Below are 24862 nucleotides of genomic sequence, written 5' to 3'. Positions count from 1 at the left end.
ATGGCGGCACCGCCGAAGAAGGAAGGGCTGGTAGCACGCGGCGAGCGCGGGCTCAGCGCCGGCCAATCAGGCGGCGGCGCAGTCCCCGCCGCAGCCAATGGGAGCGGGGCGCGGGGCCGGGAGGGAGTTGAGCGCGTGTCCGGCGGGGCCGCGGCTGCGGCCGGGTCTGAGGGGCGGGGCGGGGCGGCCGTAACGGGGCTGGGCCGCTCGGGGCCGGAGTGGGCCGGCTCGGGGCCGCGGGGCTTCATCTGGGCAGCGGGACACCGGCTCAGCCTGCCCTGGAGCTGTGGTAAGTCGCTGTTCTGCCGCCTGAGGGTTCCCCCTGGGCGAGCGGGAGCACCAGGCTCCCCCCGCCCTCACCCAGCGCCGCGGCGGGGACTGGCTCGGCTGTGGTTCAGCGTCTGGTTGTGTCATTAGCAGCGGCAGCAAGGTTACTGTAACTTACCTGGGGCGTGGAGGTGTTTTGGCTCTCGTTTCTTGGCTTGTTCTTAAGCAAGAGTGGGCGAAGTCACTTCGCCGTGCTAATAACGTTGTGATTTATGTACAGGCGTCGGGGATGTGCTGTGGCAGCGTTCGGCTTTGAATTCCACCGAGTCACTCAAAGCTTCGGTTAGGAGGTGAAGGTAATGTAGTAAGAAAAGACAACGTTTTTGAAGGAAAAATAACTGTAGAAGTGCATAATGAAACCATGGAAGTGTTCAAGGCCAGGAGCTTGGAGCCACCTGGTCTAGTGGAAGGTGTCCCTACCCACGGCAGGGGGGTGGAAGGAGATGACTTTTAAGATCCCTTCCAACCCAAACCATTCCATGATTGTCTTTGAAGGATGAATGACTTCTATCGATCACTTCTGTAAAAGATTTAAAGCATTTTAATGAAGTGTTTTAAAATTATGCCATTTGAATTGAAATCCCTAGTGGAGAAGCATCAATGGATGCAGATTGGACAGATAAGGCATTTTTCCACCTGAGAAAGGGCTCTCATGTACTGGTGACAAAGATTGTGATGTGTCATTTAAGTAGTTTAGAAAGCAGACCTAATAGGAACATGTCTAGTGTTTTTATGTACTCTTTAATTCATTAATAGCTTCTGAGGGAAGGCAGAGGAGAACTGACAAGTGTTTATAATAAACAAGCTTCACAAAGAGCATCCTCCATCCCTATGTGCTTTTTCTCTGCTTCTTGTTCATGTTCTTCAGAAAACTGGGTTTGTTGCATTGCTTTGGTTTTAGTGTATTGTCCAGCTTCTGCTGCTAAAAGAGGGGCTCTGCTGCAAGAAATTGTCTTCCTGTGTTCCTTTATGACTTAGACTTTCTGGTTTTAAAGGTTCTCAGGTTTTCTTATGGTTTTGTCCTTGATAACCGTTTCTTGCTTCTGCAGAATTAAAAGGTATGTGCTTTAACTTCCCTCAGTCCAGCACCTGGGGGGTTTTTAGTTCTTGGGAGGCACAGAGCTTGAAGTTCACCTCTTTCTTAATATGAGTAGTTTTAAAAAACTTGACAGTTTTCTATTTTATGTAAAACTTTATGGTTCAGAGTCAGTACGTGCATCTGAACCCCTTGTGTGCTGTATGATGTAAAATAGTACACTGTGTGTCAACAGGGATTCTGATGCTTCAGCCAAGAAATGCTTCCATGTTAAGGGGATGGAAGCTTTGCCCAGGAGTTTAAGAAAATAGGGATGGTTGGTCTCTGAGGATGCTTTTACTCAAGTGAAATCACACAGTCAAGGACAGCAAATTCTTGTAATGGTCTTCCATGACCTCTTAGGATTTCTTTGAGAACATAACATAGCATTGCTACCTTCTGTACTAGCATGCAGTAAGTAAAAGTAGGATGGTTAGTTTAACATATTTTTTTAACTGTAATGTTGAGTACCATGGAGCATCTTTAACTTCTCTTGATTTTTATTAAGGGGAGAACCTGGTAGGAAGAGCCAGAGAGGTTGCAGTGGAAGTGAGTTGTGTGGATTACTTCTGAGGAAGAGGGCATGTTGGTACCATGGAAGTGGGAAAGAGCAGCCATGTTAACAGCAAAAGGAGTTCTGTCACTCAGGGCTCCTGTCCAGGTGAAGATCCAGTTGAAGGAAGCCTTTTAAGTGAAGACTCCCATCTGGAGTATCTCAGTGCTCACGAGGAATATGCTGATGATACAAATAGTTCAAGTGAATTCTTTGAGGAGAGGGAAATTGGAGAGGTGAAGGACATACCACAAGGTCACAAGGTGCCACCCCACATCAGTACAGGGGAAGAAGTGTCTGGGGACAGCAACAGGCACACTCACAGCGTCTCAATGGAGCCAGAGGGCCCTTTCTTGTCACCAAGGGAAAGGGCCCCTAAAGTAGCTGTGCAGTTTTGCGAACATGCAGAGTCCTCTGATTTCTACAGCTGTGAAAAACCTGGTACCGTCCATGTTGACAGCACTGCAGAGGATGCTGAAACCCAGTTTCCTGTCTCTGAAATTCCCACTAGTAAGAATCCTGATTTTGGCGTGGAAGTTGCAGATGAATCCTCCAGTGGAAGTCCCCGCAGTGTGAACTCGGAGTGCCGTGGACCCCCGAAAAGCATGGCCGGTGTCTCTGCGGTTACACAGGCTGTCGATGCCAGCTCTGACTTCAGAGCTTGCTTTACAACGAGCAGAAGCAGCAGTGCTCAGGTTTGTCTCTGCTCCAGGGCAATTAACACAGAGATAACAATGATGAACAAATCTCGACCGGTGGGATGGCCCCGTCAAAACTGTGTGGATGCTGCTTCCAACACAGAGTGGTCATTCGGAGCCCACAGCTCACATGTTCAGGTAATTTAAACAAAAAAATAAAACAACCCGCCAAACCATTTTGATATGTAGAACTTTCTTTAACTTGGAGTTGCTCAGAACTTGTGTGAATGTCAATCTGTAACTTTTTTAAATGGTTTTCTTTTTGTTTAGGAGCAGTGTGAATCAAAGAATCAGCTGTGTACCTGTGATTGGAAGATGAGCGCTGACAGGTGGGTTGAGTCGTTCTTGGTTTGGAATTCTAGATGCTGGATAAGAGGGTTTTTCATGATTGAAAGATTCTCTGTGACTTGGCAAAACTGATGTTATTAAAAGATTGCTGGGCAGCAGCTTCTGCACTGGAGGGTAGGAAGGGACCTGGACAGGGGAGAAAAGTGAGCTCCAGAAGTTGAACAGAGACCAAAGCAGCCTTGGACTGCAGGTGCTGACCTCCTGAGATCCTTTCCCACCTAAATTATTCCATGACTGTGGAAACAAAATAAGTGTGTTTGCAGATTTATAGAGTTGCTAAATTTCTTTTTTATTCTTAAGGCTTCACTTTTTCGATAGAAATTATTATAGTGCTGGTGCAGTTCCCTCCTCTGATTTGAGGCTGAATGTAATGTGAAAGCAACTGTAAAGCATTATTCTTTCTGTGGGGTAAATTGGAGGAACTAACTTTTTTTTTTTTTTCCCTTAAATCGTATCAGAAATAGCTTCTGGAAATCTCCTCGTTTCAAAATAAAAAGTAATGAATGTAAACAAAACACTGGAAGCCCTGGAATCAATATTCTGTTATTGTTATTATCCTTTTAAAGGCCAGTACATCTCAACAAGCAAACCGTGAAGAACTCTGTGTCAAGCTGCTGTCAAAACACTCTGCAGAGAGCAACTGAGGCAGAGCTGCAGCTTCTGGCCATCCATTATAAGATGTGCTATCAGCACTGCTTGACGGTTTATCAGCTGGCTTTTGAGGAGAACACAGCTTTTGGGAGGCACGTACTTTCTTGTCCTTTTAAATGAAGTGGATAACTGGTTATCAGGCATTTATTGTGAAATGGCACTGATATAGTCTATCCATAGCCTGTAAGAGTCTTTATGGTTGGTGCTGTTGCCCAGAAAAGTAACTGCCAAGTCTTATTTCCGGCTTTAATTTTTTTGTAGCATTCAAAGACCCAAAATACAGCTTGTTTCCAGGAGTAAAACCCAAGTGAAACAAGTGATGCACAATATAGTTACTAACTTGTTTTTCTGTACAACTTGGAGGACTCTTGTAAAATCTTTGGGGAGTCCTGGAAGCAGTAAAATAAAGAAAATATCTTCCTAAGTTGGTGTTATTTTCTTATCTCTATTTCAGTAGATGTGATGAGAAGACTGAATTACATTCATCTCTGCTGTTGGTTTTGGAAGAGCTAGAAAATAATTACAACAATATGAGAATGGAAATAAACATGGGCATACCTTTAAATGCTCTCCCACCACTGTCAGTTGAAGTGAAGTTACCCCCAATCTCTTCTTTTTATGTCCCTGGCGAGGTAATTTCTTAATTGCTATATGGTTTTTAATATAAATGGGTTTATTCAGAAAAGTAAGACAAATCTTTCTTTTTTTGACAGTTTTTCAGAAAGTCTCTTGGCTCTGAGTAAGTAGTTTCATTTCTTGTTGTACTTCCTAAAAATAAATGAGGAATGAGTTTATAAGATGTTAAACTTAAAATTTCTTGATTTCAGAATGTATCTTGTTGTTTCAGACTGTTTAGCTGAAAGACCAGCATTGCCCTTTGGGTGCAATGATTTTATTTTAAGGACATTTTTACTCTGCAGTGTTCTACTATGCAAACAAGGGAGTTATATCTTCACTATCTTAAAAAACTTCAAAAGTTTTCAATTTACAGGTCATTTTCCTGGTTCCCTACTTCCACTACTAAAAATCTTTGTCTCCAGTCATGATGGGATCTGTCTTAAAAACCAAGCAGCCACAAAAACCCAAAAGGACTTTGCTGCCAACAGAGATAAATACTGAGTATATAAACATCTGTTCTGCTAAGATTGTCATTCAGTTATGAAGAATGATAGAAAAATAACTTCATATTTCAGATACATGGTATTGCATAGTCAGGAACCATGCCCAGTGACTTTAAGTGGAGATAAAAAACCAAATTTGGCAATAAGTTTTACTGAATTAGGTAAACAGCTGGAGACCTTTTTGAAATTTCTTTTTAAGCATAAGTAAAATCAATCGAAGAAAAAAAAGGGCAGTTAGTTTTAGTTGTTTTATAATTAATTAGTAAAAATTGTAGAGATATTTTGAATTATAAGGACATACATCAAAACATCCCCCAGAAAGCCATTTAGATATAATCAAAAAAAGCTAAGATTTACTAAGTAAGTTTATTTTACTGTGAGCTTTTGGAAATATTTAAATTAATGTGTCAGAGTACTTTTAGAAGTAATTGTAGAATTTAAAATTGTTGTGCCATATTTTGTATGAAATTCTTGGGTCTGTTTTAGTGGTCTTCCAGGTGAAGAAAAAGCTGATGTTGAAGCACCAGAAATGCAAGAGCAGACTTCTGTCAATAGGGTAGGGACTTCTTCACTGCTGAGTTTCACAGGTGTTAATGTTGTGGAGCAGGGTCTCCTTTTACCTGCAAATACAATCACAGTTTTCAGGGCTCAGCCTGAGATCCTCTGCCACTAATCACAGATGCAGCTGATGTGTCCACAATTTTGATTGCCCATTCAAAATAAGTTGGGGATTCTTGAAGACAATCCATAGGATAACTTCATAAAATTTACCTGTTTAATCAACTTACATTCTGAAGCTTAGAAGAATAATGTATAATCAGGTGCAAGTGCTGTGATGTAAACTGAAACATGTTTGTAGGACAAGTCACAGACTGAAGGTGGTCAGCCAAGGGACTCTGCTTCCCCCGAGGCACGGGAAGGACAACATAAAGGCCGGGATCTGAAACATGGTAAGCAATCTGCATCTAGGGAAAATACCACGTTATTTGTGAGTTAAGCTGTTGGGGAAAAAAACAAACCCTGTGTAAAACATATACATGGATATTCAGCTGTTCTTTCTGTGATGGAATGCTTATATATCAGCTATCATAATTTATTTTTAATAATAATTTATATTAGTGGTAATAGTGTAGAGCTCTATATTATTATTTACATCTTGAAAAAAAAATTGCTATTTAAATTAGAAGTGAAAATTAGTCTGTGTCACCTTTTAAATGTAGTACTAAGTCATGTAGGTATCTGGAATCCTCTTAAGTATAGAAATTTGATGTTCATATGACATAACATGGTTTGAATTTTAACACCCTGAATTTTATTTCAATTGTCAAGGCCGTATGAAAACTGAGGAAGGGACTGAATATTGGTTTGATGCTAAAGAAGAGCTGACAATGTCAGATTTTCCAGTAATACCTGAAGAAACGAAAAAGCAACAAGAAAAGCAAGGCACGGGTGATTTAAGAGTCATGTGCTTTAAGCTGACATTCCTAATAATGGTGGTTTTTTATTATTTGAGTAGTCTGTTCCTTCTACAAGCATAAGTAAACCTGGAAAAAATGCCAGCTGGGTTTTTAGACTTATTATTTCATTGACTTACGGTGAATCCTTGTAGATAACTCAGCTGTTTTCATCCGTATTTTTCCTTGAAAACTTTACCTGCAGTGGTTAAACTCAAATTAGTAAATGTCCAGCCAATCACAAAGGTAGAAATCTTTTTTTTTTTTATTCTCCTCCTCCCCTTCCCTGGGGGATTACTAAGAGTTAGCTGAGAATGGTCTGTGTTGGGACACTTGGGTCACAGTGACTGGCATGGTGAGAAGTCCCTGTGTGTTGAAGGCAGAGAGCTTGGGGGCTCCCCTACCCAGCCTTCAGCAGTGGTACCTTTAGTTCAGAGCAGTGTTTTCTCTGCCTCTTTTGCCTTTTCAAACCTCAGGAAACACTCAGGGAAAAGATATTTCACAAACTGAACTGTTGTGCTTCTCAGGAGACTCATTTTCTGTTAGAAGATCCTCTTCATTCTCTTAGGTTTTTTTGAAAGGTTTTCTCTCTAGGCATTCCAAAATTTACAGAGAATATGTCAGCTAGAACTGAAACAAGAATAATTGTAACTGTTTGCTTTCTTACATTTATTATTAGAAGCTAAGACAGTGCAGAGTGGGAATGAACATTCTGCTGTTCATGTTGGTGGCCCAGGTTCTTCAGTGCTGGAGGTATGTCTGTTCTTAGTTATGTTGTAGTAGTAATGTCTTGCCTCTTTAATGAGTTCATCCATACATTTGCTGTCAAGTTCCCTGATATGAAATCACCTACTGAAGAGTTGGTACATTCTTTGCTTGGAGATAATCAAAAGGTAAATAATTATTACCAAAGCTCCTCTCTGTGGCAGACTAAGAGCCTTAAAACTTCTTGTCTCATCAAATGTTACATTTAATATGTAGAGAATGATGTGAGGATAGGAAAATGTGTTATGTATTGGTAGTAAAATTCTGGCATGTGACAGAAGAGTGAGAGCTCTATTGCTGCATCAAATTGTGACTTTTCTTAAGACAGTTGGGAACTTACCCATTTGCACTAGATTTTTCATCTTGTTTTTCTCCCCTTTTGAGTAACAACTTTTTTTAATGTGAACATCCTGAGATTTTATACAGGAAAGATTTTGGGGTACTGGATTGGAAAGAAATTGTAGGATTTTTTAGTAGAAATCTAAGAAATATCTGTACAAATACAGGATTTTGTCTTGGCTCAGCTTGGCCCTTGGACGGTAAACGCCAAATTAGTACTTGCTGGTATTGCTCTCATAAACTGCATAGATTTGCTGTCTTTGGGGATTTCTCTTTAAACATGCTAGTCCTTTGGGAAATGGTAATTGGATCTAATTTAAAGTAGCAGGAATGTAAGTTACTCATAAATGCATGTAGTAGTTTTATTTCTAATTTACAGATTGGATAACACGAGTGGTTGTATTGGAATAACTTACTGATCTGAGTCTGTATCATTTGGGTTTTTTCTTATTCAAGCTGGTATCAAACTGAAAGAGAGCAGGTTTAGGTTAGATATTAGAAAGAAATCCTTCCCTGTGAGGGTGGTGAGGCCCTGGCACAGGTTACCCAGAGAAGCTGTGGCTGCCTCATCCTTGGAAGTGTCCAAGGCCACGTTGGATGGGGCTCTGAGCAACCTGGGCTAGTGGAAGGTGTTCCCTGCCCATGGCAGGGGGGTGGAACTGGATGGATTCTGTAATGTCCCTTCCAACCTGAATCCTTCTGTGGTTCTATGACTTTATATTTATTTGTAGGAAAGATTTGTTGTATGACCTGTACAATACTTAACCCATTCACTTTTTCCTTATTTTGATGCAATTCTAGGATACTGGAGAAAATTCCCTGCAGAAAACGTCTTATTCTTACAGCATTGAACCAGGTGATATCTTTAATTCTCCTTATGCACTGAACTTGAGTAGCTTTACCAAGCTGATTAAGAGACTTCAAGCAACCCATCCAGAGGCTAGCAGGTGAGAGTTCTGGGGTTTCCTTTCTGCTCTGGCTTGTAATGGAGCCCATATCCATGGTAACTAAGTGCTAAATGTATTGCACAAAATGTGATGTGTAAACAGTTATTTCTTTCATTTCCATAGAGACCAAATTGTGGAGGCTATTCAGCAGGTGAGGAAAAACAACAAAGGTATGCTATGTGGCTTGGCCATCAGTACTATTGAGGAAAGGACCTCTGCCATTCTGAGGAAATCAATGCCCAATTGTGGGCAGGAAAAGCAGTGAAAAACAGTGAGTATTCCAGCCTGCAGAAATACATCAAAATAAAACCACTTGAATTTGCATAGCTCTATAGCCTGACTAGATTATCAGCTCTACAAGAAGTACCGAAGTGAATCCACTGAAACACTGGTTTCTAAGCATTGGGAGCTGTCTCACAGCACACCTGTAGAACTTGGTGTACTGGGGGTTAACTACTAAACTGCTTTACCGATTAACTTTGTGGAGGGTGTTGTCACACATACTCTGCACAAAGGTGACATCTAATGGCCGGCCCTTGCGTAGCCTTTCATAAAGAAATCCCAGCACGGGATCAGTTTTGGTTCAAAAAAAATGGTGACTTCTCTCTGGTGGCTGATGTTCAGCTCTGGAGTAGAAATCTGAGAGAACCAGATTGTATGTCTTGTAGTTTTCTCATGTTAAGCACTTTGCACGATGATACAGCACTGCAGGAAGCTGCAGCAAGCTGAACATGCTGTAACCACAGCCCGGAATTCCCGGGATGTGTGTGTATCTGTTCTCCTGTAGGAGACATCCTTGGTTTAGTCTCCTACTAAGCTTGGTACCCTGTTTGCTTTGAGTACCTATGGATGCCTTTAGGAACCTGCTAGCAGTGCCACTACCAGATTTCCTGCAAAAAGTGTTAGTCTACTGACTGAATTCCACTGGACTGACACGAACTCATGCCTAAAATATAAAATTTTACACTTGTTGTCAGTCAGTAGTAAGTTTTAACAGCCTGAAAACATGTTCTGCTTTCCTTGTCAAGTGATTATTTATTTTTTAAATGATGTGTGGGCTTTGCAGTCATAATTGTTCCTATCACTGTATTTTTTTGTGTTGCTTTGCAAAAGAGGTAATGACATAATTTTTATTTTGATCATGAGGGAGGTGTGAAATAGCCAAGTCATTAGTAAATAAGAGAGAAAAATAATTCCCATCTTTCCATAGTAAGAAAAAAAGTAAGTAATGCATTTAAGAAAAGGTGATTGGGCTCAAAGCTCATCTATCCTAACTCACTCCCTGTTGTACTTTGTTCTAGATCCTGCTGTAATTGCTACTGGAAAGAGCAGCCCTGGTTACTAATAAAGGTTAAAATTTGTTCTTCAAAAAGTTGTGCCAGTGTTGTGCTGTTTTCAGATTATTAGTAGCAGCTGTTGCTGTTTCTGTCCCCTGAACTTGACTCTCATTAGGCAGGTGTTAATGGTGTAGGAAGAACTGTCTCTCTGGCGTGCAGGCCGTTTTGTTTCTGTTGGGAAAGCAGAAGTGTCTATAAAGTGAAACGCTCAAATGCACTGTGGTGTTCCTTCAGGTTTCATTGTTCACTGTTCTCCCTTTGGAAGGCAGAGCTGACTTAAAATGTGAGAGAACTGATCTGTGGTCAATAAAGGTTAAAATCTGTTCTTCAAAAAGTTGTGCCAGTGTTGTTTTCAGATCTCATCCACTCCCCCTCCTTGTAGCAGAACTGCTGTCGGTAACGCTGTCAAAGCCCAGCTTTGTACTGTACCCTTCCTTGGTCCTGCTGCTGCAGGTGAGGTTTTGGTTTCTGCCCTGGTCCTGTAAAGATGAAAGGAGGCCTAGGCTTTACTGTGCCACATTATTAATAGCAGCTGTTGCTGTTTCTGTTCCCTGAACTTGACTCTGTAATTAGGCAGGTGTTAATAGTTTAGGAAGAACTGGCTCTGGTGCGCAGGCTGTTTTGTTTCTGTTGGGAAAGCAGAAGTGTCTGCAGTGTGAAACACTCAAATGAGTGCACTGTGGTATTCCACCAGGTTTCCTTGTTTATTGTTCTCCCTTAGAAAGGGAGAGTTGACTTAAAATGTGAGAGAAGCGATCTGCGGGCCAGTGACCTCGCTGCAGCTGGAGCCCTCACTTGCTCCTAATGGCTTATCCTGAGGAGCGCAGGCAGGCACTGCTGTTCAGACATGATTCGGTAATGAGCTGCAGGTGGAGCTGTAGGAGCTCAGTAGTGATGTTCCACTCGGTTAAAAAAAAAAAAAAACCAAAACATTTACCTTCTCCCTAAGGTTGCACTGCATCCTCTGTGTTCATATCCAACACATAAAAGGGAAGGCTAGATTTTCACCCTCAGGCTAGGGAGAAATTCCTTCGGTGGAGATAGAAGCAGGGCTAAGGAAACCGCGTGGGGAAGAAGGACTCCTCGACGCTTTCCTTCTGAACTGTTCGCTCCCTTTCCCGCGGCTCCGGGCTACGGCTGCGGAGTCGGAGGTAACGAGAGCCTCGGCTACATCCTGCAGGCGCCTCGGGAGAGGTTCCCCCGGTCTCTGGGGAGAAGGGGGTGTTGCGGACGAGCGAGCCCCGTGGAGCGGGCGGGGCCCGCGGCCGCCCCGGGTCCGCCCCTGCGCTCAGCGCCGCGGGCGCGGAGCCCGCCCGGCCCCGGAGCGGAGCCGCTCCTGCCGCGGGGCCATGGCCCTGCTCCCGCGGCGCTTCCTCTGCTTCGTCCTGGGTAAGTGCGGGCGCCGGGACACAACTCCCCCGGGGCCGGTGGGGCGGCGGGAGAGGCTCCCTGGAAGCCCCTCTGCGTTGGGAACGGGCGCGCAGCCCCTGCCGCCTCCTCCCGGGCTTCACCGCTCACCCCCTTCTTCCCTGAAACCCGGGGAGGCACCAGCCTGGTGTCGCTGGCGACACAGACGGCGGGTGGGAATCAAAAGGAGAAATTATCCCAGAACGCCGGGACACATCGCGCTTGGCCTGGGAGTCTGAGGTGATGATGCTGTTGGACACAGCCTGCTTTGTGTGGGATTCCCCGCTTGGTAGGAGAGATGTACTGAGCCGTGCTCCGCTGGCAGCCGTCCTTGCCTTTTGCTGCACATTTTTAATTACTGCTTTAGGAGTCTCTCTTCCCGTTCCTGAGCCGCAGGGAGAGCAGGCAGCCAGAAGTGCTCGTTCAAACAGGCTTCTCTCAGGTGAGATCAGATGTTTTGGGTTTTACCGGCGATCTGGTTGGAAGTTCTTGTTACCCAGTTGTTTTCTTGGGTGCAGTGTGCCCTGGTTTCTTTGCTGCTCCTGACATTTCAGCTGCAACAGGTAGAGACTTGTGCCGTGCTTGTCACCTGTGTACCCGCAGCAGAAAGCTCCGAGAGATCGTGTACATGTGCTGTCTAGAAGTGTGTTTATTTAAGGTACTTAAACCATGCATCCTCGTCCTAACGCTGATCTTCCATGAAATCAAAGTGCTCCTTGAGGATGCACAGATTTCTCCTTCTTTCCCTTCTTTCTCCTGTGCTGGTTTTCCCCTCCAAACCCTGGTGAATAATGCACTGAGCTATGCTGCAGGTAATAGGCTTACCTGTACCCCCTGATTAACTATTTACCTCTCCTCTCCTGCCCCCTGTGCAGGGGCAGGAGAAAGCTGTGCCCTTGGACGAGGCACGTTCTCCATGCCGGGTTGCAGGGAAAGGCTGCGGGTCCCTGGCTGAGGAGTGAGTGGTCAGTGCAGAAACCTGTGCCTGGTTTTGCTGCCAGCGAGCACTAACTCCTTCTGGTTAGGATTTCTCTCTGCTTTCTTTTCCCAGTCAGTCTCATTTTCCTGACCCTTCCTTCTCTTGGTTTGGGCACTGTAACTGCTGAAAGTGAAGCAAGCGGGAGTTGCTGGTACTCCAGGCTGCTCCTTTCCACCTACAGTGGGCTTGGAAGCAGCAGGACGCTGCCTCTGCCTGATGGCAGCTAATCATGATGCTGTGGATGTGTTTGTCTTTATCTACATCCTTCCTGTGGAATTATTTATTTTTATTTTTGAGCACACTCTGTGCTGTTTAACAAAAAAACAACCTTTTTGTGCCTTTCTGCTTCACAGCCCTGCACACAGACAGGGCTGCATGGAAATTGCAAGTGACAACTGAGTGCCCAGAAATCGTGGTCGAGTCATGAATTTTGAGGTCACTGATGCTTCTGAGGAAGTGGGTGTTTTAAAATGAAAAGAATATTTTGAAAAGGGGAGGATACAAAAGGTATGGAAAAAGCTCTGCTACTATATTTGCCAGGATTCTGCTAATGATCCTGCTGGCAGACTTGGAGTGCCTCTGCTTGACACCAGGTCTGACACTTGTGTGGAGAGCATCGTCTCTGTGCCTGTAAATCTTGCCACGCTCCGTTTCAGGGCCTCTTTGGGCCAGCAGCAGGGAGGGAGGGTGAGGTGAGTTTTATGGCTCTGTGTTGGTGTTTTCACTGCCAGCTTGTGGACCCGGCCGCTGCCTTAGGACACGCTCTTGGAGGCTTTTTATGTCACTAACACACCTTCCCTTGTAAACTGTAGAGAGTTTTATGAACACTGGATGTGGTTTATGGTGGTTTCCTCCCCAGAGCTGGGTTTCTGGAGATGTGTCCACCTCTGCAGGCAGCTCAGCCTGAGCTTGGGGGCTTTCAGTGGGGCTGGTCCTGCCCCAGCTCCTGCTCGCTGTGTTCAGCTGTGCTCTGCTGCTGCAGCCCACAGCAGGATGCAGAAGTGGTTTTCTGTTTCAGAAGAACTAGATACTATCTGAGATCCAGCTTCTGCTGCTAGCTGGGAACATCCTCTGTGCTCTGTGACCACAGCCTCTACAGGGCTCCTTGGAGGTGGGGAACAAGTCCCTGGCCTAAAGCTGGGCGAGTAGTACTGAATTTTGCATGTGGTGTGGGCCATGAGAGGATGGGATGACACAGGCCCTCTCCCTGTCACCATAAACCCCTGGCTGTACCAAAGCCACAGTCCAAATCCTGGCAGGATTGGCCAAGCATTCCTCCTGTGCCAGAAAAGCCTTTCTCTTAAAGCTTTAGGTAACTTCCCACCTTGCTGTAGGGTCTTTCAAAAGCAGCGATGGTCAGGGAATTGACCATCCTAAAAATAACCTTGGTCTCATTCAGCAGGCCTGAGATCCAGCTGTATCCCAAGGTAACCACTTCCATTAAGGTAAGATTAGGCTTTTTCGGTTTTTTGGCTACAGCTCCCTACAGAGGCTTCTCAGGAGGGGATGAGCCATGGTCTTGCTCATTGTTACTGGGGCAGTAATGATTGGCACCACATCAGCTCTGCACTGTATTTCAGTGAAAGGCAGTGCTGGGCTGTGCTACTCAGATTTCTTTTGGATTTAGAAAGCTGCATTGCAAATAAGGCTGGTAAAACATTAATATATCATTGACTCCCTCCATCTTCTGCCTATGCTGTACAGCACTGTGTTTGCATATTCTGCAGAAAATGACGCTTTCTTAAAAAACAAAAGGTTTTGGCACTGTTTATGGCCTCTCCTAGAAAACAGGAAATTCTAAGTCCATTTGTATCCTCTCTTCAGCTGCTGGCACCCCTGGAGTCAGGAGAAAAGGTAGAAACCTTTGAAGTTCTTCAGAGCGTCTTTAATTGTCTTAACTGTGTGTATGAACAACATGACTTTGATCTGTGGTCCAAGATGCCTCTGGGAAAAGATGTGGCAATGAGAGGAGATGCTTTGGCTTTTCTGCACATGCTTGAGTGCCTGTGAGCCTATGAGAAGGATACAGAGAAACTTTTTATGAGAGCATATATGAGAGAAGGGGGAATGGCTTCACACTGACAAAGGGCAAGGTTGGATTGCATATTAGGAAGAAATTCTTCTTTGTGAGGGTGGTGAGGCCCTGGCACAGGTTTGCCCAGAGAAGCTGTGGCTGCCCCATCCCTGGAAGTGTTCAAGGCCAGGTTGGGTGGAGCTCTGAGCAACCCGGGCTAGTGGAAGCCCATGGCAGAGGGTTGGAATGAGATGGTCTTTGAGGTCACTTCCAACCCAAACCATTCTATGATTCTATATTCCTCTTGCCCTGTAACCATCCTTAAACTGTTGTCCCTTACACCTTGATACCAAAGCTTGGAGCTTTGCAGGCTGTGGTCATCTCATCACTTGAATTTTCTGGACTCAGAAATAATAATAAGAAGAAGAAGAAATGATGAGCAGTAAAATAATGAGAAAAAGAAACCTCTGCAGGAGCAGCTTTGTGAGTCAGGCAGCTGCACCGTTACTGCTAAATTTTGGGGGTATATTTATGTTTTCTCTCAGCACAAAGCATACTCAGCCTGCCAGTGATTTGAGTGCTTCTTTTATAAAAGTGCTAAGACTTCCTTTAAAATCTAATTGAAGGCTATTGCATCTCTGGAGAAGTCCTCCTCAGTATTTAGAGCTTGCCATGTTAGAAATCCCCAACAATAAACTAAAATGTCCTCCTCCTTTTCAGAGCGTTTCTGGAGATGGAGAGGACTTGAAACTTCCTAAACATTAAAAGTATGTGGGTAGGGAAGAACAAATTGCCTCCACCCTGTAATTTCATGCTCCCATACATGCCAGTTCTATTCCTGCAGAAACCAATGGCCTATGGATTTGGTAGGGTGGATGGAGGCTGTGTTATCTGGTCAGGAAGCCACTTGGATTTGAGAAATTGAATTGCATTTATTAACTCTGAAATGCTCTTGAATTAAAGAGCCATCAAGCACCGGCGCCGTGATCTCCTATTTGTGATGACCTGGGAGGTTGTGGATAATGAAAATATAAATGCTGTGACCTGGTTGGAATGAAATTAGAGACCTCATAATGGCTAAAAATGGGGTTGGCATCCTTTATGTTTTCATGGGGCTGGGAATCAATATCAGATGATGGCAGAGTTAAGGGAGGTCTTGGAAAGCTGCAGGTGGGATTCTGGAGTTATTGCTCTGCACTGGCAGGTTGATTCTGCTTCTCTGGCCATCTGTGAAGTCTGGCTCTGTCAGTGTTAGTGGGTGTTTGGGGGAGGTTTGGGCCCTGCAGCGATGGTTGTGGTGACAGCCCTTCCCGGCACAGACCCTGCACCAGGAGAGGACCAAAAACACCACTGGCTTGGAGGGAGAATAGCATTGAAAACCCCTTATAGGGGAAACAGAGCATGTTTTAGCTTGGTCAAATAGCTAAATGCCTTTTTCTCTTCTAAAATATGTCTGTGGCTAGGGTTTGCCAGGCTAATTCCCGCTGTGGGTGGGTGAATACCAGAGAATCCTTGTCCCTGTCTGCTGTTGTGCTGCTGTGGGTGCTGCCTGCGAGCTGGCTGCTTTTAATCATCAAACCCAGTAATGAACCTGCTTAATGGTCTCAGTCCCTTGTCTCTGTGCTTCTACAATGTGAGCTTTTGAGGATTTAAAAGCACATCCTGGCGGTTCAGGAAAGCATCCCAGGGGGGAAGTGGGCAGCAGCCTGGTTGAAAACCTCCAGATTTTGGCCGAGGGCAGGATGCAATCCCTCCGGGCTTCCCTCTGTCCTTTAGGTAATGTTGTTGGGAAAGGGGCAGCGCTCTGTGTGTGTGAGTTGCAGAGAGGTGCAATGTCTGTGTGCTGTTCAGCTGGAAAGAAAGAAAACTGCATCGAGAAATCTCCGTTAAAAGGGAAAATAAATTACTTCTGGGCTGCTCACATGGCTCAGCAACAGGTTTTAGTCTGGAAACTCTGCATTGAAAGTGTTTAGTCAAGCTGCTGTTCTGTGCAGCCTGTGGTGAATGCACCAACAAGACAGTGAGACTATTTATTTTGGTGTTCTCCCTAACAAATTTTTTGTATTTACTCACTATGTGCTTCCTTATAGGTGATCTGTCAGCAGTTTTTTTAATCTCGGAGGTAGTTCAGTCAAATGGTAGATGGTCCCATGTAGCAGAATAGTCCATGTTTAATACACTCAAACCCCTTGAAACCTGAGCCAGCAGAATCGCAGTGTTGTCTACAAACCACGGCCAAGCACTTTTAACCTTGGAGTTACATTCCCTGTTCTTATTTTAGCCTCAGTCAACTGAAATAGCTGAAGGAAAAAATACTCTCGGGGGTGGAAGGAGAGTGCATTTGCCTTTAGCACATTCCTGAAATCTTGAGTGTGGTGGCTGCTGGTTTTTCCCTGGCTTTCTGCAGCCAGACCAGCCTGGGTTTGAGACAGACTGACATCTGGCCTCCTGTGGCGTCCCGAGCTTTGTTGATGTTCTAAAAATAGCTCTAAAGCCCGGGTCTAACGCTGGGTTAAGGTGTTGGGGATAGCAAAGCTGGAAACCACAGTCCTCCCCTGGTAGGCAGGAGAGAGGTGGCTTGTTCTCAGGGCTGGCATCCCTTCAGCCCCTGGCTGCTGCTGCCAACCTTGTGGGCTGTTTGCAAAAGAGAGATGCACAGAATTCCACAGGGATCCCTGGTTTCTTTCACCCTCCTTCTGGGAGCAGGTTTTGGCGGTGGTCACAGGCAGAGATGGTTTGAACTCAGAGTGGGTGAAGCCAGTGAAGTCAGGGCTGTACACACATTGCCAGCACGTGTCTAAAACCTGTGTTTTTCCTCCATTAATTCAGTCAGGGAGAATTATTTTCCAAAAGACCCCGCTATTCATTAAGGATATAATTATCTTTGTAACTAACAGCTCATGGCAGATTTTTCCCTCCCCTGGTTTGCAATCAGGCAGCAATTGGATTTCAGCATGGCAGGGTTTGGAATTCATTTCTCTTTCCTCCCTTTTCGGCTAGTTTTGATTTTATTTTGCTTACTGAATGAATGGGGGGGGGGAATAAAAGTATTTGCCATTCTGCCCTCTGCAGAATCAAGTCTAGGGATGTGTTTCTGGAAAGGTGCTTGGCAGCCTCTAATGGATAACAAGGACATTCTGTAACTCATGCTAATACAGGTGAATACTCAGAACCTAAAGGACTTTAATCTGATTTTTTAACTCAGTGTAGGAAAGGAGAACTTCATCCCTGCTCCTGGAATTCTGATTCATTTCATTTTATTACACAAAGCAAGATAAAGAGGTGGCTTTTTTTTTTTTCCCAGCCAGCACTAATGAGGTATTTTGCATACAGCTGAACATAATCATGAAACCCAAAAGGATCTCAGAGGTTTTCAATTTGGCATCCTGTTGAGCTTGTGAAGGAAGGAAGTGATTTATCCATTGAGATGATACTTTGATGATCTATAGGCATTTACTTTTTGCCAGGATGGGGGTGTTTGAGGTTTTGCTGTCATTTTATAGCTATTCCAAGAGGGCACACAATAAACTCCCTAAAAATAATTGCCAGGGAATTTTTAGTTGAAGTTGAGGTAGGAGCCAGCTGCCTGGAAGCAATGCCTGTTTGAGGGCGTTTCTCCTAATTTTATAATTTTTGTAAGCAAGTACCATGTTAAACTGATGAGACCCTTGCAACCAGTGGATTTGATGATATTTTTGTTAACTAGGGATTGGGCTTCCCGCTTGGGTCGGGCTGTGAGTTCAGGGGACAGGGTGCATGGGTCACCCATGGATACTGGGGACAAGGCAGGAGCTGGGCAGTGTCATCAGCAGAGGTGAAACCCTATGTGGGCAGGATGAAGGCCAGGGTGGTTTTCATTTCAGTCTCCCAGATTGTTTGCCTCCCTGAAGAGCTGTCACCCTGTGGGGCCACAGAGCTGGGATGGGTGTCAGGGTCCAAGTGCCAGGTCCAGGGAGAGGGACTGGAGCTGCTCCCGTTGCCCCTCACCGCGGTGGGGGAGAGCAATCGCAGCGCTCGGATGGGACGTGCTGTGGTGAAACCTGGTGCCCTGTATTGCTTCAGAGCAGGTCACAGGCTCTGGTGTGTTATCAAAAGATCATCAGGCTGCCAAAAAAATAGGGGTGAAGTCAAAGGTCCCTGTGCTGGCGCCTGTGCTGGGAGCCGTGTCCGGCAGCCGGTGTGCGGCTGAGCCGGAGCTGACGGCTGTTTGGGATCCGCTTGTTTCCGCTTGACCTTCTCTCGTTACTGCCTTTTACTGTAAGTAAGTCTTCATGCCCGGGGATGTTTATCCCCCAGAGTGTTTCTGGAGCATCCAGCCTGGCTTTGGTGAAGCACAGCCCTTGCTGGCTCTGCTCCTGCGCTCGTCTAAGCCGTGTCCATCAGAAATGGGACTTCTGGGGATGGGCCCCAGCGTGCTCCTCTGACCCACCACGTCTTGTGCTCCATTCCCTAGGATGTGGAAGCCTTTGGCCCCTTTGGAGGGCATCTGCAGCCCGAGCTTTCCACATGGCCAGGTCCCTGGCAGGGGACTGTCCCCAGCCTGACTGACTGGGAAGTGACTTTCTGTGCCAATTCTGCATTCAGGTGTCCGCTGTCTCCCAGGCCAGCAGGGTTTTACACTGCCCCTCACCCCTCCTTACACCCCTGGCACAGCACTTAAACCATGGCACCTCCTGCCACGGTCTGTATTTGGCACAGAGATCTCATTTTGCTGGGATTTAATGGGATTGGTCAGCAGGTGTTTATTTGGTGTCAGGGGAGGCTGCTTGGTGAGCAGGCCCCGATGGAGAGAGATGCAGCACAGAGACTTTGGGTTGTACTTGGTCACAACAACCCCCAGCAGCTCCAGGGTTGGGGCAGAGTGTCTGGAAAGTGGCGCAGAGGAAAAGGATCTGGGGGTGCTGAGTGACAGCAACTGAACATCAGTGTGCCCAGGGGGGCAGAAAGCCAATGGCACTTGGCCTGTATCAGGAATAGTGTGGCCAGCAGGACCAGGGAAGTGATTGTCCCCCTGTGCTGGGCACTGCTGAGGCCACATCTCAAATTCTGGGTTCAGCTTTGGGCCCCTTAGGACAAGAAAGGCATCGAGGAGCTGGAGTGTGTCCAGAGAAGGGAATGGAGCTGAGGAAGGGTCTGGAGCACCAGGAGCAGCTGAGGGATCTGGGGGGGCTCAGCCTGGAGCAAAGGAGGCTCAGGGGGCACCTTCTTCACTCTCTGCAACTCCTTGGCAGGTGGGGGTCAGGCTCCTCTCCCAGGGAACAAGCCATAGAACAAGAGGAAGCATCATCAAGTCTTGTCAGAGGAGATTTAAATTGGATATTAGGAAAAATTTCTTTACTCGAAGGGCTGCCCAGGACAGTGGTGGCATCCCCATCCCTGGAGGCACTTAAAAGCCATGTGAATGTAGTGCTTGGGGACATGGTTTAATGGTGGGCTTGGCAGTGCTGGGTTCAGGGTGGGACTTGCTGGTCTTACAGGGCCTTTCCAGCTGAAACATTCTATGATCCTGTGTCCTTGGGAGCCAGGGAGAGGCCCATGACCATGCTCTTCCCTGGGGCTGCAGTGTCTGCAGCTCGCTCCCCAGAGCAGCACAAGCAAAGCCACAGCCCCATGTGTGTTTTCCAGGGGGAGTATTCGTTTTCCTACCATTGAGCTTTCCTAGCCCTGCCTTTTCATTTGGCAGTTTTTCCCTGCTATGAGGCTTTTTTCCCCCCCTCTGAGCCTGAGTGACTTCTCCCCCGTCCAAGTTTCCCGAGTCCTTGAGTGCTCTGAAAGCTTTTGTATGGCTTCATGGCAGTGAGGCTGTTGGACAGGCAGAATTTGGGGTGAACCCTCCATCTGCAGAGCTCAGGGGGGAGCTCCAGCTGGGCTTTGTAACTGTGTCCAGGCGGTGCTTACAGACTGCTTTGTTTAAGTAGCTGAGTAGTTTCCTTCTGCTGCTCCATCTGCACCCCCTGGAGCAGAGGGCAGGCAGGGAGAGGGGACTGCTCCTTCTCTTCTCCGAAGAGGGCAGTGGCAGCATGTCCGAGACGTCCTGGGATCGGCCTTCCCAGGTCCTGGGAGACAGGCAGATCTCCCCCCACCTCCCAGCATCTACTCTGCCGCTGAAATCCTCACTGTGCCATGACTCAGCAGCATGTTGAAAAATCCCCACTCCCTTTCAGCACATGAAAACCCAAAAATCCCATGAGTTCCCTCTTGGTTTACATCCTGAGTGGTTATGCTGGGAGAGAAAATCCTGAGGATTAAGGGACAGTGCCACAACTGTCTTGTTCACTCAGTGAACAAGAGTGAAGTGGGCAGGGGAGGCAGAGTCTGCCTGATTTTGGCACCTTAGGATACTTCAGAAGCATCCATGAGCAGGTTTGGGATGGGATGATTCTGTGCAAGTCTCTCCCTCCCCCACGAACACCTACAGGGTTTGGGCCCCTCCATCCATCTCCATTCCCAAACTGCTGCACAGCCCTGACAGCCCCCAGAGTCACTGCCAGATCCCAGCAGCTCGGGGTGGGGGCCAGTGCCCCCAGTCTGACTCAGCCAGGGAGGAGAGGCTTTAAAAATACATTCCTCATGTAAAACCAGGACAGAAATAGCCTTGTCAGGGCTCAGAGGTTTCATTTGACTGTGGGGGCACATCCTGGGCTGTCAGCAAGCGGAGGTGTGAGCAGATGGCTCCCTCCTTTCTCAAAGAGGAACACACGGCCTTGAGCCGGCCACCCTGCCCTTCCCAACTCCCAGCATCTGCAGTGTTCTGTCCCCCAGCTCCAACCAAAGTGGGACACAGCTTTGCTAAGCACCAGCTTAGTTTTTCCTGGTGAACCAAGGGAGTGTTTGCAAGCTCCGAAGGCTCTGCTGAGCTGGCGGCTGCCCGACACAGCGCTGGAGGGAGGTGTATTTTTAAGCAGAGGGAATCAGACCCTTCCCAAGGGTCTGCAGATACTGGAAGGGCCAATTTTTCCTTTTTTTTTTTTTTTTTGGTTCTGCTGAGTGAAAGGGAAGATGCTGAGAAATGCACTTGCTGAGGACCAGCCCAGCTGGTCTGTGAGTAAATGGGGGTCCCAACACCAAGGGAAAGGTTGGAAAGGAAAATGAGGTGGCCTGAGGGAATGACCATGTGCTTTCAGGGTTTCTCAGGGCTGTGCCTGCAAAATCCCCCTGCTGAAAACCTGCTCTACTAGAGCCATGTGGTACCTCCAGCAGGGACATGGAGCTGTGATCCCCACTGGAGGTTTTTGTCACCAGGATGAGCGGCCTGGAAGGGACAGCTGTGAGTCTGGGGGTTGTTGGCCACGAGAAAGGGGGACAAAATCAGGTTTGGGGTTAGCCCCAAGAGACCACCTCCTTCCCAGCTGGTGAGTAGACAGGTTGGCAGCATGGAGTACGTCTGTCTGGTTAGGCTGTACCTGGTTTAATCTCACAGGTTTGTACCTGCTGAGGCAGGATTCATCCCACTGGATGGGGCTGTGCCGAGTGCGGGGCTCGGATCACGCTCAGTGAACAAACACCAGACACCCAGCTCTTGCTGGGTTTTATTCTGCAACTGAGTCCAAACCACAAGGGTTGTTTTCAATCAAACAGCAAAGCCACCACCCCAAAAGGGAGGGGAAAACAGACTGTTTTTGTCTCGGGTGTGTTGAGGGCACTAATCATTTCACAGTGGGGGTTACAGCATCTGGGAGAAGCCCAGAGGAAGATACTGGGGTGTTTGTTCTTAGAGCCCAGAGCTTTGCTGGTGCTACATGTGCCTTGTTCATTGCCAGCCCTCCTCCTGTGAGTGTCACTTTGCAGTTCTCTGCCATCTTTGGGGTTTAATGAGACTTCCAAGCTCTTTGATGAATACATGGCTAATTCCTTCTCTTTGCTATGAAGCAAAGCAGTTTCCCCCCAAAATAAGATAGTCACCACTTGTGGGTCCAGCAGCTGGATCCATTCAGTGCTCTGGGCTTCTTGGAGGTGGTAGAGTCCCACCCAGTTCATTCCCTGAGTTAATTTTATACAACCCTTCGTGAGAGGTGAGAGTAGGAGTGGTTTTGAGTCCACCTTGGTGGGATCTCCCCAAAAATGAAACTGCCTTACTTGAGACTTGCTGCCCCAGAGTCTCCCACTGCACACACGCCTTGGGCAGCATCCAGAGGTCGAATGGCAGAGAGCTGGAGTGGCAAGGCTTGCAAAAATGCCTGGGAACTGGGAACATCCCGTGCTATACCAGTTTGAAATGCTCAAATCTGTTCTTGGGCTCCGTGGTCCTCCCTGCATCTGCTTCCCCATGGGGTTAGTTACACGTCCCAGCAAGACAAGACCAAGAATTCCCGGAAAACTGAGGAGAATGTGGCCAGAGACCAAGGAATTGTGCAGAGGGGACACATGTAAAATGCAAAACTTTCCTTGTGGAGAAAGCTCAGAGATTTCTGCTGGCGAACCGTCACTGTGACAAGTGTGTGGGCTCACAATGGTGGCAGGAGGAGTGGGTGGTACCCACTGAGCTGTTTCTGGAGGGGTGACCCAGAAAGTGTAGGTGTTTTCCTGAAATTTTGGTAACAATTCAGGACCAACACTACTTTTCTGCAGAAATAAATGTGTGGCAGGTTTTTTGCAGCTAACTCTCAAGAATCCTGGTAGATGCTTGCTGGAACTCTCCAGGTCATCAATCCCAGGGCAATCAGGAGGATCTGGGATGCCTGCAAAAGCTGTCCCTCCAATCACCTCCCCACTGCTGCTCTCCAGATGTTTCCTGTGAGAAGGCAAATGAAGGATCCTTAAGCTTACATCTTTTAGCAGGCAATCAGGGATTGTCTCCGCAGGGAAGGTTGTTCATCAACAGTTCCAGTGATATGAGAAGGGAGAAGGGTTTCACACTGACAGAGGGCAGGGTTAGATTGGATATTAGGAAGAAATTCTTGGCTGTGAGGGTGGGGAGGCCCTGACACAGGTTGCCCAGAGAAGCTGTGGCCCATCCCTGGCAGTGTTCAAGGACAGTTTGGACAGGGCTTGGAGCAACTTGGTCCCTGCCCATGGCAGGGGAGTGGAATGAGATGAGCTTTAAGGTCCCTTCCAACTCAAACTATTTTGGGATTCTATGATTCTCCATGTCGAGGTGGCACCTAAAGACCAAGCAGAGCTTTGGAGGTACTGCATGGCTCCAGTGGGATGCTCCCAGAGGACCACTGTGTTCCCACAGCTCCCAATGCTGTTTTTCCTGAGGGAATGGGAGTGACGGGGGCCTGTGAGAGGGGAGCTCTTTGGAGGCTCAGCCTTGGTATAGTTGTGTTTTGGAGCTCATTTATTCAGCAGCTCCTTGTGGCCTTCACAAATGGATGCTGCTAAGTACAGAGACGTGACCGCTCCAGAGCTCGGTTATTTACAGCTCACTGCAGCTGACTTACCCCATCTCCATCAGCAGGGCTGAGGGCAGAAGGAAAGCCTTCTGGAATGAGAGCCAGGAGATAAAAAAACTCTCTCCCTGCTTTTTTTTTCCCCTGCTGTTACAAACCCTGAGCCCATCCCAGCCTGACACGGGTTTGGGGGAAATCTGTAAAGCAGTAGGGATCTGGGGGTTTAGGTAGGGACCATGTGGAAACATGGCAGGAGCTTCTCCTCACTTCGACCTTAAAATGTGTAATTACAGCTCAAGTCGGTTCTCCCCAGTCAGCTGAAAACAAAAGGGCTTTTTTGCCTTGCTGTGTCCGGCTCCATCCTGGCAGCACTTACACAATGGGCTCTGTTGGGCCTCGCTCCTCTTGGATTCTGTTTGCTTCTGATGTGTAAGACAAAAGAGCCCTTCACCATGTTAAAAACCAAATGTCCATGTGAAGGGTCTTGGTCACTGGCTGATGGGTCTGGTTTTCCTGCTGACTACCAGCTGCATGTGCCTTGCAGCTCCTTGCAGCCACTTTGTGGTTCTCAGTTGCTTCATCCCCATGGTTTATTCAGTGTTTCTCCTCTCTCCACCCAAGGCGGAGCTGCCTCTTAAGGTGTTTTCCTCCAAGCAGCTGTGTGGTTGTCAGGAAACATTTGGGCATCCCAAAGGATAGTTGTGGTGCAAAGGACTTGTCTCTGGGCTCTCCCATGCTGAGAGTGGGGAGGAGCAAAGCCAGGTGAAGTGCAGCCTGGCTGTGCTCGGTTAACTCCTACTTTTCTTTCTCCCTGTGCCGCATCACTGTTGAATTCCCTAAAGTGGCTTTATCTTCCTCAGTTTCTCCCTGTGCTTTGCATGTCTCACTCATTTCTTCCTGGCTCTGTTTCCTCCTTCGCTCCTCAACCCCCTCGGCCCCTCATCCATCTACCTTTTGGTCTGTTCTCCTCCCCTGCTCTCCCTTCCTCCCTCTTGCTCTCCTGCTCTGCACTTGACGTGATCCCTGGAGGCATTTTCTCTGCAGCTGCTTGTCCAGACGTGTGATGGGCATAATATTTACAGGGCCCTTGTCCTTTACAGTCCAGTGCACAGACCTCACCGAGGGGTGACCCCTTGGGGTGGCTCCTGAGCCTCCCCTGGATGCTGGTGCTCGCTCAACCGAGGGATGGGAAGGGGGGAGAAGCCTCCCAGCCTGCCCAGACTGAGATTTGCAGTCCAGGCCTCACATAAAATTATTGTACCGTTCCTCCTCCACCTCCTCCACCTCCTCCTCCCTCTGTGCTTTGCTTCAGCATCTCAAACCCTCCCATTTCTGAACAGGGCTTATCTCTGGCTGAGGTGCTGTTAGGTGAGCCCCTGGCTGGTATCAGCTGGGGAGAGCTTTAGATTTTGATAAACTCGATTTTTTATTATTGCAACAGTGAGGGTTTAACACTCCTTAACTTCTCTTGGCTCATTTACTCACAGTTGGTGGTGGGAGGCAGTGTGGGAGCCC

At 47.1% G+C, this 24862-nt stretch overlaps 1 protein-coding gene across 1 annotated transcript in view; it reads left to right on the top strand.

Moving 5' to 3' along the window:
- Positions 1 to 206: 206 nt before the first annotated feature.
- LOC135417533 (RNA-binding protein 44-like) overlaps positions 207 to 24862 on the top strand; it is a 36937-nt gene continuing 12281 nt past the window's right edge. Inside the window, exons 1-15 of the mRNA XM_064661856.1 lie at positions 207 to 289; positions 548 to 623; positions 1911 to 2791; positions 2924 to 2982; positions 3568 to 3744; positions 4107 to 4284; positions 4366 to 4391; positions 5260 to 5329; positions 5633 to 5723; positions 6103 to 6222; positions 6907 to 6980; positions 8133 to 8278; positions 8402 to 8541; positions 9998 to 10068; positions 10656 to 11004. Of these exons, the coding sequence (XP_064517926.1) occupies positions 1997 to 2791; positions 2924 to 2982; positions 3568 to 3744; positions 4107 to 4284; positions 4366 to 4391; positions 5260 to 5329; positions 5633 to 5723; positions 6103 to 6222; positions 6907 to 6980; positions 8133 to 8278; positions 8402 to 8541; positions 9998 to 10068; positions 10656 to 11004 (2296 nt within the window). The 5' untranslated portion in view covers positions 207 to 289; positions 548 to 623; positions 1911 to 1996. The remainder of the gene's footprint in view (positions 290 to 547; positions 624 to 1910; positions 2792 to 2923; positions 2983 to 3567; positions 3745 to 4106; positions 4285 to 4365; positions 4392 to 5259; positions 5330 to 5632; positions 5724 to 6102; positions 6223 to 6906; positions 6981 to 8132; positions 8279 to 8401; positions 8542 to 9997; positions 10069 to 10655; positions 11005 to 24862) is intronic.

Source organism: Pseudopipra pipra, chromosome 7 (assembly GCF_036250125.1).
Source record: "Pseudopipra pipra isolate bDixPip1 chromosome 7, bDixPip1.hap1, whole genome shotgun sequence".
In the NCBI taxonomy this organism is placed as follows: domain Eukaryota; kingdom Metazoa; phylum Chordata; class Aves; order Passeriformes; family Pipridae; genus Pseudopipra; species Pseudopipra pipra.
Note: the sequence above shows the minus strand (reverse complement) of the source record. Positions and strands in the feature narration are given on the sequence as shown.